We start from the raw sequence: 17,192 nt of genomic DNA on the forward strand, positions 1-17,192 counted from the left end.
GCTGGGGATACAGCTCAGTTGGTAGAGTGCCTGCCTTACATACACAAGGCCCTGAGATTAATCCCCAGCACCACAAAAATGAAAGAAAAAAAAAAGATTACTATGTTCTCAAAATAAATAGGGGATATAATACATAACTAAGTAAAAGTTTAAGATTATAAAAATCATTTTATTTGGTCCGTAGCTATTACACAAACTGAATGTTTTTGCTCTATTAATTTCATTTTGTATTTTCCTTGTAAACTTTATAACTGTTACTTGTCAGTGTTTTGCAGAGGTACTGCTTCTAATAAAACAATCTGGGTTAATTTGGAAAAATAAGTTTTCACCTATAGGACAGATAGGATCTAACGCTGGCTTCCACTTCTAATAATGACCCCAATTAAATGAAAGGGTAACTGTAAAACTATAGATATTGAAGTTATAATCTGTTATTCCCCCTTTAAGACTGATGAAACTGGTCTGGTGCATGTTTAAAACCAAAAATTGGAGACCAAAGTCAAGGAAGTAAAAAGGCCAAGGAAAAAGCAGCCAACATTTTGACCCCTGCCCTCTAAGGTTAGCCAGGACCCAGAGAATAACATATCACCTCTCTGGGCCCTGCAATTCCATTGAGTCACCTGATCTGTTGATCAGGGAGATCAGGATGACCTTAGAGAACAGGAAGCCAACTAGTGCACATTCTGCAAAGAGGAGGGTCAGTGGAGAGGAAATGTTCCTGATGCTTCCAAGAGAAGCCAAGTATGGTCAGCAAGACTTTTGACCCATCCTAGCAGATGGTACTACTGGTACAGGAAAGCTAAAGGAGCCAAGGGTCTTCGCACACATCTCCAAGAATGCTCTCTGAGGAATCTTAGCTAACTCTTAATAGTACATAGGAACAAGACATACAGTTGTGTCAGCCCTGCCAAAAGTGAGTAAAGCCAGAGCCTCTAAAGGAAGGGTTCTTGTGTGAGAGAGCCTAATAATACTGATAAAGGACTCAAGAGCCACAAGTGTGTCCTGAGTTAATTTGAGCCTGATCTTATAGACTTACAAATCTTCCTGCCCTTATATGTTGATAAACTCCATCTGTTTTCTGCAGATAATGATTATGGGTTACTGTCTTCATGGTTTTCAGGGACTGCCTGAAATACTAATTGATTTTATACTGTTTACCAAAAAAATAATGCTGATCCCTCCCCTATGCATGCCTTGTCCAGTCACCTGCCATCTGTCACTATGGGCCTCTGGACTGCTCTGATGCTGAATACCCTTAACTGTCCACACCCCATCCTGATAGAGAACAAGAATTTTGGATTACTTCCCCAACTTTTCACTCTTTCAGCAGCAAGTAGCATGGAGATGGTGTCACCCATTTTTCATAGAAATGGAATGCAGAAATTGACAGTATAGAAATGTAACAGTGGTCCACTATATGTTTTGAATATAGCCCTTGCTGCTCTATCACTGCAGCTTAGTTTTTAAATGGACATATTTCTTTCTCTTTCTCTTTCTCTCTCCCTACTCCTCCCTAATCTCTCTCCCTTTCTAATATCAGAGGAAACAGGATTACCTTTCTTTTCCATTTTAGGCAGATTTATCTGTCCTGAGAACACAACCACCATAGAAATGAAGTAATATAGACAGACTTTGGGAATGGTAAAAGAGGATCTCAGAAATGACTATCCCCGAAATTAACAAGAGAATTACAATTCCAACAGAGAATATGTGGAATGTAGCCTCTGAATCACCTCTTTAAAAGCTGATGGGCAGAATCATAGCCTCTGGAACAGGAGTCCCCTGTATTTCTCATTTGCTAGCAAATCAATAAACCTTCTTTTTCCTTTTTCTCAAAGATAGATAGATAGATAGATAGATAGATAGATAATAACAAAAAGCTTCTACACAGCAAGGAAAATAATTAAGAGCATGAAAAGAGAAGCTAGAGAATGGGAGATCCTTGCCCCCTGCACCTCAGATAGGGCATTAATATCCAGAATATACAAAGAACTCAAAAACTTAGCACCAAAGCCACAAACACCCAATAAGTAAATGGGCAAAACGACTTAACTTGATATATCTCAAAAGAAGAAATACAAATGGCCATCAAGTATATAAAAAATATTAAACATCTCTAGTAATTATGGAAATGAAAATCAAAAACACAACAAGATTTCATCTCACTCCAGTCAGAATAGTGATTATCAAGAAAACAAATAATAAAAAAAGAAGAATACGAATAAAAATAAGTGTTGGTGAAGATGCAGGGAAAAGGTACACTCATACATTGTTGGTAGGACTGCAAATTAGCACAACCACTCTGGAAGGTATATGGAGATTCAAAAAACAAGTAATGAAACCACCTTATGACCCAGGTATCCCACTCCTTGGTATATTTCAAAAAGATCTAAAAATCATCATGCTACAGAAATTCAGCCACATCAATGTTTACAGCAGCACACATCACAATAGCCAAATTATGGAACCAGCCTAGATGTCCATCAACTGATGAATAGATATTACTCAGCCATAAAAAAGAATGAAATGATGTCATTTGCTGGCAAATGGATGGAACTGGAAACTAAAATGGTAAGTGAAATAAGTAAGACCCCAAAAGTCAAAGGTCAAATATTTTCTCTGATATGTGAAAGCTAGTCTAAAATAAAGAGGGATGAAAGAGAAAAGAAATGGGGTGAGGGCAAGAGGAATTCCAACAAAAAAAAGAAAGATTAGGGGAGTAACAGAAGGAAATTAGTTGGGAGGGAGGAGGGAGAGGATAAGGGGAAAACAGTAGAATGAACCTGAACTAACTTTCCAATGTACATATATAAATATACCACAATGAACCTCACCATTATGTATATCCACAAGATGCTATTTTTAAAAATGTAAATAAATAGAAAGATTAATAGAATAGAGGAAAAGGAATGAGGGAAGGAAAAGGGGTTAGGGTAAGTATTAGGGACTAAATTGGAGAAAATTATATTCCATGCATTTATAATTATGTCAAAATGAATCCTAATGTTATATATTATATAACTATTCTGAGCCAATAACAAATCACGAAAAAATAATGTATGAGAGAAAGGAGACCACTGAGTTACAATTAGAGTCATATGTCATTATATGCCACTGGAACCTACTAAATACACACTGAATGAATAAAATCATTGAAAATAAACAACACACATGTGAAAAGTCTCGTGTGACATCAGGAAGCTATTTTAAGGTCTTCGTTTTTAGAATATAATTATTGGCATTTTATTGCCTAATTGTCATATACATTCATTACTTAATGTAGCATATGATGTATAAGTCCTCCTGGCCAAAGAATTCCATATTAAATAGAAGATATTCTTTGAAAACATATGCTTCTGTCTATAATGGATAAAAAAATCTGTAAACATGAGTAAGAATTATGAAATGTGTTTAAAGGTGAAACAGCTACAAACCTGTTCTCATTCCATATCAATAAATATGAAACATATGTTAGAGCAGCCACACTCACCTTATTCCAAGTGGTGTTTGCAGTTCGTAAGCTTTCTGAAAGTTTCTCTCTTTCGTGTAAGCTCAGACTTTTATCTGAGAGCATCTCCAGTTCGGTTCTATTCAGCCATTTGAGTTTTTCAGCTTCTACTTCCATCTCTTGGGTTAAGTCCTAAAAAAATCAAAGACAAGTTCAGTAGGACAATTGTTCTACTGGGCAAAGTTCAAGAAATGTACTAAAAATCTCTTGGGAAAGCATTCTTATAAATGTGGGGTTTTAATTTCTCCAATGGAAAATGGTCTTACAAGATGCCTGAGCACATGTTAAGAAACCGGAACAGAGAGGCAATGAAGACACACCAAAGTGCAATTGTCTGTGCATGCACAGGAACACATACTTCCATATTTTCTCTTTTAACAGGGTCATACTGTGTTTTCCTTTCTAAATTAACACTCTAGTCTTTCTCCCTCCTTCCCCTGAAACTGGGAGTTGAACCAAGGGGTACTCGACCACTGAACTACATCCGCAGCCCCCTGGATTTTTTATTTTGAGATGCGGGATCTCACTAAGTTGCTCAAGTTCACGATCCTCCTACCTCAGCCTCCTGAGTAGCTGGTATTACAGGCGTGTGCCACCATACACAGCTAACACTCTGTTCTTATCTCCACCTTGATACTCCATGTTAATATAGGGTCCTTCCCTTTGTAATTCTTCCCAGATTGCTTGCACAAGGGAAATTCTATTGATATTTTTATTAAAACAGGATAGTAGATATTTTCACATTTTGCAAAGAAAACTTAATAAATGTTTGCAACATATTTTTCATCATTATTAAAAAATGTCTTTCCCCAAATGCCCCAATCATATTCCTTTATGGACCAAATCTGTTATCCAATCATTAAGTATCCTTTTAACCCATGCACATTTGTATACACAGTCACACAATTCCTTTCTTGTTAAATATAAATGTGAACACATAATTCTTATTATCCTACAACATGTACTTGCATTAACAAAAAATATAAATACTTGTGATATAAAATTTTAGGGATATCTGGATATATTTATATACCTGCATATCTTTATGCATTTTTTTGCTATTATATACATGAACAACTATAGACTATTCTTATCAGCTGCAACAAATAAAATTTCATTAAGACAATCATTACACTAACTCTCCAGTAAGTTCCAATGAATTACTATGCACATTGCTCAAGAATTTTCTGTAAAACTCAATGCCATCAATAATAATCAGTATTTATATTCTAACAGCAAAAAACTATACTTCACAACAGTATTATATATTTTAGATTATTTTTACATAATCTAAAAATCTGGTCTAATACTAAGAGTGTGGTGGTTTATCCTTTCTATGTACATGAAGCTTTATCTCTGCAAGCTCAAAATTACAGCTGCTCTTTAAAAAAAAATAAATTCCTCTTTAAATTCATTACATTTACACAAAGCACAAAGTTTCTTTCCTTTTCTTCTTTAGTCATGCAATCTCTTACTTAAGAATAATGCCTGTGCATCAAAAAAGGCAATGGCAAATATAGAGACAAATGCACCACTTACTGCTAATTCCTGTAGGTTTCCTTCCAGCTCTGTAGTTGATCTCTTTTGCACAGTATTCTCAGCCTTCATTAACCAACAGATAATCTCATCTAGCTTTTTTCTATATCCCATCACTTGTTTACTTTCTCCTTTTAGCCTAAAAGAATTATTGAAAAATAATAAGAAAAATTGTCTCATTGAGAACATTAAGTATGTGCTTTTGATATCCTGATTAACTCTCCAAAAAGAAATAACTTCTAACAATTTTTTTAATATTTATTTTTTAGTTGTAGGTGGACATAATACCTTATTTTATTTGTTTTTATGTGGTGTTGATGATTGAACTCAGGGCCTTGCACATGCTAGGTGAGTACTCTACTGCTAATTCACAACCCCAGTCCCTCTAACAATTATTTTTAATATGTGTTTTTAAATGAATGTTAATGATAATATATACATATGGCAGACTAAAGGCTACTTAATAAAAATAACAAGAATTTTTCCTTAATGCTATTCAAAAACATAGAAACTAAAGAATATTATATTCTCTTCATGAAAAATTATATGTACTTTATATAAAACTTTGTAAAGTTAGATACCACTGGGTAGTATAATAGAAATTTTTAAAAAACATGAAAAATGTCTTTATCTAAAATAATAAGGAAAAGCAAACAATTCTTTTCTGAGTACTTCATGCAGATAGAACAGCATCATTATATGGCACATTATTCACATCATGGGGCAACTTTTACTCTGCTTTATTCATAGGACAGAAAAAAAGAGACAAAGTGCTGAGATGAGAAAAAGGTTACAAGTATTGGGAAAAACAAGAAAAAATGTAAATTTGATTAGTTCTTTAAAGTAAGCATTATGCTTGAATATGGCACACAAAGTTATAAAAAGAGATCTAGGAAAAATACAGCAAAAGTTTTAAAGGATGCAAGGAAAACAGTCAGATGAATATAAAAATGGAACTGCCTTAATTAGCTCTTTTAAATGTTATAAGAATAACATTTATAAGAATACAAACCATCTGGAAGAAGATGAGAATATGATTAGAATTCATATGACAAACATAATTGGATACTTTTTTAAAGGGATTAAAAGCTATCAGGAGCTTGGTGGTATCATTATTTTTATAGTTGCTACAATTTGGTGCTGGTTGAAAAATTGAATGCCATTTTTTAATGAATTGCATGTATCATCCCTAATAAGAATGTACATGTTTAATGGCTATGCCTTAATCATGAGGCCTAACAAAATGATGTAGTAGATGCAATAAAATATTAAATACTTATATGCTTAATGGAGCCAATAATATTTAATATTACAAAACTAATGAAAATCACTAATAAATCAGAGTTCTTAATATCCATGAAGAAAACACTGTTTCAAGATTAAAAAGCAATAATATAAATTGTTAAGGTCACCAATACTAAAACAGGTAGTCTACCCTGAAAAGTATTTAATTTAAAAACTTTGGAAATGCCCAAAATGCTAGCACCAGCCTTTTATTTAAAAAAAAAAAAAGTTGGAATTTAAGCTTCCAATATTTCATAATCATGACTAAATTAGTACTTTGAAAATAGAACTGAGAAGGAAACTAACATTATCAAGTGATTTTAATAAGACATATTTGAGTCACCAAGAATTTTTATCTGCAAACTAAATATAATCTACAATTTAAATGTTAGCCCTAAGTATAAAAACAAATTACAAATTCCATTCAAATAGTAGATAACAATTGCTCATTAAGGAACAGCACAAATGGTTGAACTGTGCAAATATTTAGCTGCAGGCTTTCAATTAAAAAAAAAAGAACTGTGTGATATTTCTCAATGACTTTGATAACAGCATGCATACACACTCAACATTTTAAGGTTGTCTCAATATAAGATAGGTCACGAACCTGAAGTTTAACATGAATTTATATAAACAAATATTGCTTTAGTCAAAATGCAACATCTGGGGGAAAAGATTCGTTATTCCTTTCATGTTCAAGAAGTGAGTAAAATAGGCATAAACTTCACTTTGTTAGTTTCAAGCACAATAATTATCACACTCTATAGAGATCCATTTGAAAACCTTTAGGGGAATTTCTGCTTGTGCACTGTTTCCCTGCAGAAAGCCCAGAAGTCGCTTCACCTCCAGCTGGAAGAATTCCCTGTGCGAACATCTCCCCTTGCAATCCTGCCCCAGGCTTCCTGAACCTCCTCTTCACCCAATCCACTTCAGGTCTCCACAGGGCCTCACTACTCATACCTCCCTCCTTTGCCCGTCTGCTTTCTTTTCCCTAAAGGCTGCTCTAGTTTGGATATGGAATGTTACAAATATTAGGGAAAAGGAGGAGAAAAAGATAATTTTGATTAATTTATTAAAAGAAGTATTATATTGGAATATAATCAGATGAGGCTCAAGTGTTAAAGGTTCGGTCTCCTCCTGATGCTACTAGAAGGGAGTGGAAACATTCAGAGTTGGTAGAGGTGGGGCCAAATGAGACATCTTTAGATCACTGGGGGAATACCCTTGAAGGAGATAGTGGGATCTCGGCCCATTGCTCTTTTTTGCTTCTCTGCCATAAGCCATAAGCGCTTGGCTCCACCAGGCATTCCTGATGATGTGGAAAAGTCTTTCAAATTGGTTTATGGAAGAAGTTTGAAGGAGCAAGCTAGAAAAAGCCTAAAATGTTGTAAGTGATGCTTAACAGATGATGCTGGTGGGGTCTCAAAAGACAAGACCATTGATAGGAGTGCAATTCTAAAGGTTTTGTTAAGTAGGTGTTATATAAAAATGAGGGTTTTGATGGTAATTGGACTACAAACCAACCTTGTTGCACTGTGGCAAAGAATTGAACTGCATTTTGTCCATTCCTTGGTACGTTTTGGGAATCCAAACCGAAAGGTGATGGATGGACTGGTTTGTCTAACACAGAAAATTTCAAAGCAGGCCAGTATTAAGGCAGCTTTTACTTTTACCAGGATTTACAGTAAAAACCACAAAGAAAGAAAGAGATTTGGAAAACTGGCAGTTGTGCTAAAAGAAAAGCATGTGTATACTTACAGACAAGATGGGTGCTATTGTAGTTGCTGGTGTCCTTAAGAACAATCCAAGTGCACAAAAACAGACATGAAGACCAATGGAACAGAACAGAAGACACAAAGACAAACCCACATAAATACAGTTTTGTCATACTAAACAAAGGTGCCTAAACATACAATGGAAAAAAGATAGCCTCTTCAACAAATGGTACTGGGAAAACTGGAAATCCATATGTAGTAGAAAGAAATTGAACCCCTGTCTCTCACCCTGCACAAAGCTCAACTCAAAGTGGATAAGGACCTAGGCATTAGACCAGAGACCCTGCGCCTAATAATAAAAAAAAAGTAGGCCAAACTCTCCATCATCTCAGCTTAAGAACTGATTTCCACAATAAGAATCCTAAAGCACAAGAAGTAAAATCAATAATCAACAAATGGGATGATATCAAACTAAAAACCTTCTCCACAACAAAGGAAACAATTAAGAACGTGAAGAGAGAGCCTATACAATGGGAGAAAATCTTTACCACCTGCACCTCCGATAGGGCATTAATCTCCAGGAAATATAAAGAACTCAAAAAGCTTAACACCAAAATAACAAATAACCCAATCAATAAATGGGCAAAGGACTAAAGAGACACAGCAGCAGAAAGAAGCAGCAGCAGCCGCAGCCGCCGCTTACTGCCACCAAGTATTTCTGGGTTCAGAAGGAAAAAAAAAATATTCTGCCTTGGAAAAATAGGGAAATTTTCTAGAGGGATTCTCAGAAATTAGCAAGGTCACAGCCATCACAGGCTCAGAGATTTGTAGAGATGCATATTGATTTTAAAGACTTTCCAGGGCAGAGTCTTTTGAGAAAAGAGTCTCTGGGCTCCCTGATTTCCCAGGACCACTGCCAACATGGCACTCCATTGCAACCATGGGTCAAGAGGGCCCAAGTACAGTTCACTCAGGCAGCATCCATATGATGCTTCTTTTGCAGACGTGTGAAATGAATCAGTGTGGAATCAAGGAGGCTTCCACCAAGATTTCAAAGGAAAATCTGAGAGCCAGGAAGCGTGTTATAGGGTAAGAGCTCCTGCAAGTAGCCTCCAATAGAGTGCAGCACAGAACTTTCAGAGCAAAGAACAAGCCTAACTAAGGACCCCAAGAAGATAGAAATGTTGGCAATGTGGAACATTTGCGGAGGGAAGCTGCAGGCAGTGATCCAAGCCAGCCCAGGACAGCGGTTATGTGGGCTATAAACAAAACAGTGGGGCTCCCTGAACCTCTAAGAGACCACATCCCCTCAGTGTGCCCAAGATGCCAGGCATAGAGCAGGAGGATTTCACGTTCATCGTGCTAGGTTTCAGTCTTGCTTTTGTTTTCCTATTCCTGCCTTTTGGGACGGAAATAAATAACCCATGCCTCTCCTGCCATTATGTCTTGGAAGTTTGTAACTTACATTTTGATTTCATACAGGGGCTCATGGCTGAGTTTTCCTTCAGTCTTCAAGGGGAAATTGGCCTTAAACTTTTAAGAAATACTAAAAGTGCTAAAACTTCAGGAATACTCTTGGGGATAAACTGAAGGCATTTTTCGTTGTGAAATGAACATAGATTTTTTTGGAGGCCAGGGTACAATGCTGTAGTTTGGAATGTTCCCCAAAGGCCCAAATGTTAAGACTTTACCCCCAGCTCTTGCAATTAGAAGGTGGTAGAAACTTAAAGAGGAGAGGCCTAGCAGGAGGTCTTGAGATTATTGAGGGACATGACCTTCAAGGGGATAGTTGGTTTACAGCCCCTTCCTTTACTCTTTTTTCTTCCCTATCATGAAGTGAGTGGTTTGCTTCACTAAGCATTTCCACCATGACATGTTGCTGCAGGCCCCAAATCAACAGGGTCAACCAATCATGGGCTGAAACCTGCAAAACTGTTGATTATTTCAGGTATTTGTTATCACAACAGGAAGCTGCCTATTAAAACAACATTCCCTAGAAGGAATTCCTGGACCATGGCTACAAATACCTCAAAGCTCAGCATCCAATATCCTTCCTCTTTAAGACCTAAATTTCATAGTCCATCATATCTTCCTCTCCCCGATTAGAAACGTTTTTGGTAATCATTCTCTAAACATTTCGTCTTTCAAAATTTTCTTCTTGGTCTCTGTTTCTTAGTGATATTTGTATCCTTAGGACTAAACATAGGCTCAATAAATGTTGATCAAATCAATCAATCATTGGCAAAATTTAGCAATAACATTCTGGAGAATAGGTTCTAGAATAACTTACTTTTATAAAAAATAGATAATTTTAGAGTTAACTAGGGGAGACAGGGGTTGAGGCTCAGCAGTAGAGCACTTGCCTAGCATGGGCAAGGCCCTGGGTTCCATCTTCAGCACCATAAAATATATATATAAAATAAAGGTATTGTGCCCAACTACAACTAAAAATATTTTTTTTTAAAAAAAAGAGTTAACTATGAACAGTCAAGGCATGAATGCTTTGCAAACACTGTCTCATTTAATCCTCATTAGAGCATAATTCTCATTTAAAGAGTAGAAAACTTCAACCAGAGAGCTCTGGGGTTTTCTAGGTTTATACTGCATAATACTTGTTAGCACCTACTTTCTATGAAACTTTGGACAAGTTACTTAACCTCTCCTCGTGAAGCCCCAGTTTCCACAGCTGTAGCAAGTTTCCTCAGAGAGTATCTAACAGGATTAAATGAGACAATGGGTGCAAAGTCCCATATTCTCTCTCTGCCACATAGTGATCTCTCAACCAACACATACCAATTATTGCCTGACTGTAACCAGAACATAAGAAATGTAGACTTTTTACAATAAAAAAAAGAGCCACAGGCCATACCATACTATTAATGCCATATATAATATTATAATAATGTACTTGATAAAGTGTTAGACAAACGAATAGCTTATAACTGAAATAATGTATCATCCACAGAGTTCAAACTAGCAAAAAAAAAAATCTTCAACTTTTTAACCCAAAACTACAATGAAAACCACAACAAGGGCTGGAGATGGGGCTTAGTGGTAGAGCATTTGTCTAGCACACAACAGGACCTGGGTTTGATCCTCGGTACCACAGCACCCCCCCCAAAAAAAATCATCAATAAGACGGAATACATTTAGCAAGGTAGAAATTGTTCACTAAGTTTCTAATTTTTCAGAAAATGACTTAAAATCATTCTAAATGTAAAATACAAAGAGCGAATATTATATATACTAGTAATCAAACATATTTCCAATCAGTTGATACCTTCACAGAATCTGGGACACTGTAGCATAGTCGGTCATGCAAACAAGCAATAACATGTTATATGTATTCTATTACCTAGATGAGGGGTTGACACGTGGGGATAGAGCACATCCTTCAACAGTAAGGACAACCTAGTGGGATGGGTAACTAAGGCAGACTCAGCCAGGAAATGAGTGAGGCAAGGTCCCGCCAGACCTGTGTTCTTTCAACTACCTGATGTTCCCATCATAATCATCATTATCAGGATGCTCAGAAACAAAAAGAATGGAGTTTTTTTTTACATACATATCTTAGTAGAAAATCAACTTCATGATCAACCTAAAAATAATGAGGACATGGACAGTGGGAGCCTTAAATGTCAGTAAAATTCTTCATTGTAATATCAGATGATAAAAGACCTTGGGACAGGTTGCATTGTATGTTAAAAGATTCAACCCACACACACTCCCTCCTGTACCCTCAAATGACTTCGGCGGAATCACCTGGGCTGCCTATCCTTCACTTCAGCAACGACTGCGCTCCAACGTCGGTTGACCCCTGCCAGCTTGTCTTTCAGGAAGCTTCCATCTGCTGGGGACAGTCTCTGCACAATCCCATCCCCAGCTCGATTGACTGCGACCAGGCTGGGCTGGTGGCTGCTGATGCCCTCTTCAAGCTCCTGTGACAGAGAACAAGCCAAAGTTAATTCCATGACACAATTCAACTGTTCTGACGCCATGCACCTACCGGAATATTGTGGCATCAGCTCAAGTGCTAGAGAAGCATATTCCTGGAGGGGTGTTTTATGTTCCTAACAAAAGACATTTTAAAACAACTTAATTACATTGCAAGGAACACAGTCGATGAAATTTATCTTGAAGTTGAACCCACCCTCAGGAATGTCATCAGGCAAAATAATGTGAAATAGGACAGCTTAATATCATAAAACAAACAACAGCTGTGTACTTTGAAGCCGACGCATCAATCAAGTTTGATTAAAGTGAATTGCTCATCTTCTCCCAAACAACTGCTTAAATGCATCTCTTTAAAAAAAAAAAATATTTACCCGCCATATATTCCTGGCAATACATAAATATATATCCTGCAATATATAAAGAAACTTCAATGTCCTTTTTGCTGAAACAATGCTTCACTGGTCTGCAGAAAGTTTTCAGTAACAAATTTTAAAGGGATATTTTAAAGTCAAATTTAAACATTTATCTGTACCTCCAAAACCATAAAAATTCATTAACATATTAAAGAGAAAAATAAAGCATTTCTATTTAATTCCTCATGAACTTCCTACAGAAAATACATTTTAAAAATTTAATAAAAGAGAAAATATTTTATCAGTGGTAAAACTGAAATTTACTTTGCTTTCTACCATTATTTTTAAAGATCTATTGTTATCAGAAATGACGTTGCTATTGTGTTATGTATTCCCAGAACTGAATTAGACTTACATGAGCAGCTGTCCTGCTGTAGATCAAGAAAAATTTAATTTTATGATAATCATCTATGATGCAAAGTATTTGAGGACAAAAAGTCACAGCTAAGGTATGCATATATTTTTCTGGGGTTGATATAAGTTTGGGCACAAAATTTTACAAATGTTATCCTGAATACAAATTGCAAGAGAGGAAGTCAATTTTACACAATTTTTTAAATGAGGTTGTTTCTCACATTATCCACCAATGAGCAGTTTTATTTAAACTTCTTTAAAATCCTGATAGAAAACTGTATATGACCAGTTTTTTTGTAAACCCTGGAAACCAGAAATTAAATTGGGAATAAAAATTACAAATTATAAATATACTCCGGAAAAATTAATATATGCAGTTCCTACTTCTGAAATCTGTCTCAACAGCCACATGCTAAATACATAGGCAGCCTTGTGGCAGATCCCCAAAGCGCTCACCTGCTGATGCATCCTGGCGTTGTCTAAGTCCAGGCTGCCATCTGGAGCACAGGTGTCCCCCAGTAACTCTTCAGCCTCCGTTATCCACTGTGTGAGGTCGTTCAGGTCACAGTGGAACTGTCTCCATTCTTCCACAGCCCTGTCAAAATGACTAGTGGACAAGAAACAAAATAGGTCTGTGAACTCTCCAGTACTGCCTAGAACCAATTTTTCTAAAAAAAAAAAAAAAAAAGAAATTCAAATACCATTTAAAATGAAAGCCCACAATTGAGTGGATTCACAGCTATTACACTACAAGACCAATTTTCGTAGTGGGTTGTAGTTAATAATTCCTCTTAGAGAAACAAGCATCACAACAAAAGCAAAGCAAAAAGCAAATACCGCCCCCTGCCCAACACACACACCAAGAGAGCTTTTAATATAGAAAGATTTAGCCTCCCCTGGCTTGCAAAACCAAAAGTGATTAGCTTAGACATGTTAGCCTACCCAACATTATATATTTAACACGCAAATACCATAAATTATAAAACATGATCAATTATTCTCTTAGAAACGAAATAGGTTGTTTTACTACCAGAACAATTAGTTCAAAGCTAGAACAGGAAGCCAAGACACCTCAGATGCTTCACAATTTTCAACATTTCCTTATACTCCATTATCTCTATCTTATGGACTGAATTCTGTCCCACCAAAATTTACATGTGAAAGCCTTAATCTTAAAGGTGACTACTTGAAGATAGGGCTTTTAAGGTGGCACATGTCTGTAATCCCAGCAATTTGGGAGGCTAAGGCAGGAGGATTGTGATTCAAAGCCAGCCTTAACAACTTAGCAAGGCCCTAAGAACTTAGCAAGACCCTGTTGCTAAGTAAAATATTAAAAAAGGAAAAAGTGGCTGAGGATATGGCTCAGTGGTTAAGCACCCTGGTTCAATCCCCAGTACCAAAAAATAAAAAGAAGAAGAAGAAGAAGAAGAAGAAGAAAGAAAGAACACAATCAATACACTAGAACCAATAAAATAAGATTCAACACTCCAAGTAAATGAAGCCAAGAAAATAAAGAAAATAAAGCGATAAAGTAAAAGATATGATAGAGGAGGCTTTTCTAGCAAAAGAGAAGATAGTCCTGCACTTACAATTTTGAAAATCCCCTGGAATAAATTGTTTCCCAAAGGAAACATTTTTACAATCAAGAAAATAGTATGTGTGTCTGCAATCAACATTACTAATCAGCACAGTTATTGAAGTTCCACCACATTAGCAACATGCACATATGCAAATAAGACAATTAAAAAAGAAAAGTTATCATTATATACACTGTAGTATGTTGATAAAATGAAAAGGCCAACAAAGTTAACTTTTTATCCATAGACACACACACTCTTACATACATGGTACAGAAAAAAGGTAACATATACCATATACTTCAAAATAAAAAAAGAAAAATGTATAACTTTTTTGTAATAGTTCTGATGAGAAAGTTTTACTAACCCTTCAAAGTTTACTCAACTCAAAGGATACAAATAATAAAAATAATTTCAAATTGAACACTCTTCCATGAATTAATTAAAATGATTACAAGATTTCACTGGAAAAATACAAAAGATTTTTAGAATAACTAGTGTGGAAAGAATATTAATTTCAGAATAATTTGGGAAAATTTATTGTACTGGATGAATAAATTTGTTTTAAAAATGAAAATATGGTATTTGCTTTAAAATAATGGTATTATTAAGACAGAATTAGCAAAATTAAATAAATATATTTTAAATTATGATTTAAAGGAAGTATCACCAACAAAAAGAGATAAATTCATTCAATAAAAAGTAATGAAAATGTTGGTTGTTCCTTTAAGAAAAATGAAGCCAAATAGAGCTAATCAGTGCTTCTTAATTCAGGCAGCATAAAAAATGTGCTGAACAATGTTTAAGAAGCGCAAATACAGCCAGGCAATGTGATTCATGCCTATAATCCCAGCTACCTGGGCGGCTGAGGCAGGAGGATCAAAAGTTGGAGCCCAGCCTGGCAAATTTAAGAAGACCATGTCTCAAAATTTAAAAAAAAAAAAAAAGAAGGGGGCAAAGGGGTAGCAGTGCTGCTCAGTGATAGAACCCAGTACCAACACAAAAGAAAGGTAGAGATACATGAATCCTACTCATGCTACTGAAGCTGGTATATAGTACATATCAAAATAAATTTCAGATAGATTAGATTATTAACTGTGCATTTTAAATTAAGCAAATAAAAAATTGGGTCTTGTTGTTGTTTGCCAGGGTAAGAGGACGTATTGTGGATTGAATCAGTGGGCACTTTACCAATGAGCTACAACCCCAGTTATTCTCATTTTTCATTTTGAGACTAAGTTGCCCAAGCTGGCCTCAAACTTGTGGTCCTCCTGCCTCAGCCTCAGGTCACTGGGATTATAAGCATGCAACACTGTGCCTGGCTAAAAAAATTTTTTTAAAGTGTACATAAATATTTGCTTCATAGTAAAAAGTTAACTTACATGCATATAAGTTTCATTAAAATTAATGAAATCACAAAGAATTATAAGAGAATTACATAAAATTTTCCACATCTCAAAAAAAACCACCATTAACAAAATTAAAGGACACAGAAAAGCTATGTCCACTTAAACAGCAAGAAATAAAACCATAAATAGCTTCTGTCTTTAATGGAAAAAAAAAAGCTTTTGCAAAAATAAGCTAATGGTATATCATGATTAAAAAAAGAGCAAATCTGAGGCAAAGAAAACATACATAATAATATTCAAATCTCACTGATAACAAGGTGAAAATAAAACTGAAATGGAACCTATTGCTATAAAATTGGCAAAACTCTTTTTTAAAAATCCTGTCAATATTATCCAGGGTTCAAAAGGAAGAACACATTCACGAAGACTGTCGGCAGAAGAACAATAATCCAGGGCTGGGGTTGTAGCTCAGTGGAAAAGCACTTGCCTAGCATGTGTGAGGCACCCGATTCAGTTCTCAGCACCACATATTAAATAAATAAAATAAAGGTCAGCAACAACTGAAAAATATTTTTTAAAAAAGAAGTACAGTAATCCAAAGTCTTAAAATGTTACTATTATTTTTAATCAAATTTGTCTTCATCTAATAATCAAGTCTATTTTATAAGTATGGTTAAGGATGTACTTAAATGGATATTTTCTAAATGTACAAAGAGATGATATTAAAAATCCCATTCAAAGGAATAAGGTAAAGGCTATTAAAAGCTATCCTCTTGAGGGTTGGATAGTCATATGAAATATGAAAAAAGGTTAAAATGATGCCTCATTTTTGCATCTCTGAAGTTTTCCAATATATTACAATGTACTGTCCTGTGTTAACTTCGCTCTTATACAGTACTTTATGTTGTCTTATTTCTCTTATTTTTCCTTTCTTTTTTTTTTTTTTTTTTTTTTTTTTTTTTTGTACCAAGGATTGAACCCAGGGGAGCCACATCCCCAACCCTTTTTATTTTGAAACAAGATTCCCTTAGTTGCTAAACTTGACTTGTGATCCTCCTGCCTCAGCCTCCTGGGCTGCAGGGATTACAGCACATTGAGCTATTTCATACCTTATTTGCATTTCCAATACATTCACAGCTATTGACTAAAATTCTTACCAGATTTATTTCTACCTATTAATAGGCCTGGTCAAAATCTAGTAAGAAAAAGGCTCAGAAACAATCTCTCAAACAGAAGATTATAAAAGGATTATAGATGGACTCTGTCACTGTCTTTGATCTTCATCCACATTAATCAAGTGTGTACAAAAAGTATGTGCATTTTAGTAAACTAAAGACCCTTTTTAATTTTTTTAAAAAATGGATACTATTTAAATACTAAAAATTTAAAGTGCTTCATTATTATTAAGACATTATGTTAAAACATGTCATCTATTTGTGATCAATCTCCTCTTTAAGGGGCTGTATTCATAACAATTTATTAGATACGCCAAATTTCAAAAA

General features: G+C 35.3%; 1 protein-coding gene across 5 annotated transcripts in view; it reads right to left on the reverse strand.

Moving 5' to 3' along the window:
- Utrn (utrophin) overlaps window positions 1–17,192 on the reverse strand; it is a 508,059-nt gene that overhangs the window by 279,278 nt on the left and 211,589 nt on the right. For all 5 annotated transcript variants that reach the window (XM_076858171.2, XM_076858170.2, XM_076858169.2 and 2 more), the window contains 4 exons: window positions 13,221–13,371; window positions 11,806–11,981; window positions 5,048–5,183; window positions 3,491–3,640 (listed from right to left, as the gene is read on the reverse strand). In XM_076858171.2, the coding sequence (XP_076714286.2) occupies window positions 3,491–3,640; window positions 5,048–5,183; window positions 11,806–11,981; window positions 13,221–13,371 (613 nt within the window). The remainder of the gene's footprint in view (window positions 1–3,490; window positions 3,641–5,047; window positions 5,184–11,805; window positions 11,982–13,220; window positions 13,372–17,192) is intronic.

This window comes from Callospermophilus lateralis, chromosome 6 (genome assembly GCF_048772815.1).
Source record: "Callospermophilus lateralis isolate mCalLat2 chromosome 6, mCalLat2.hap1, whole genome shotgun sequence".
Classification (NCBI taxonomy): domain Eukaryota; kingdom Metazoa; phylum Chordata; class Mammalia; order Rodentia; family Sciuridae; genus Callospermophilus; species Callospermophilus lateralis.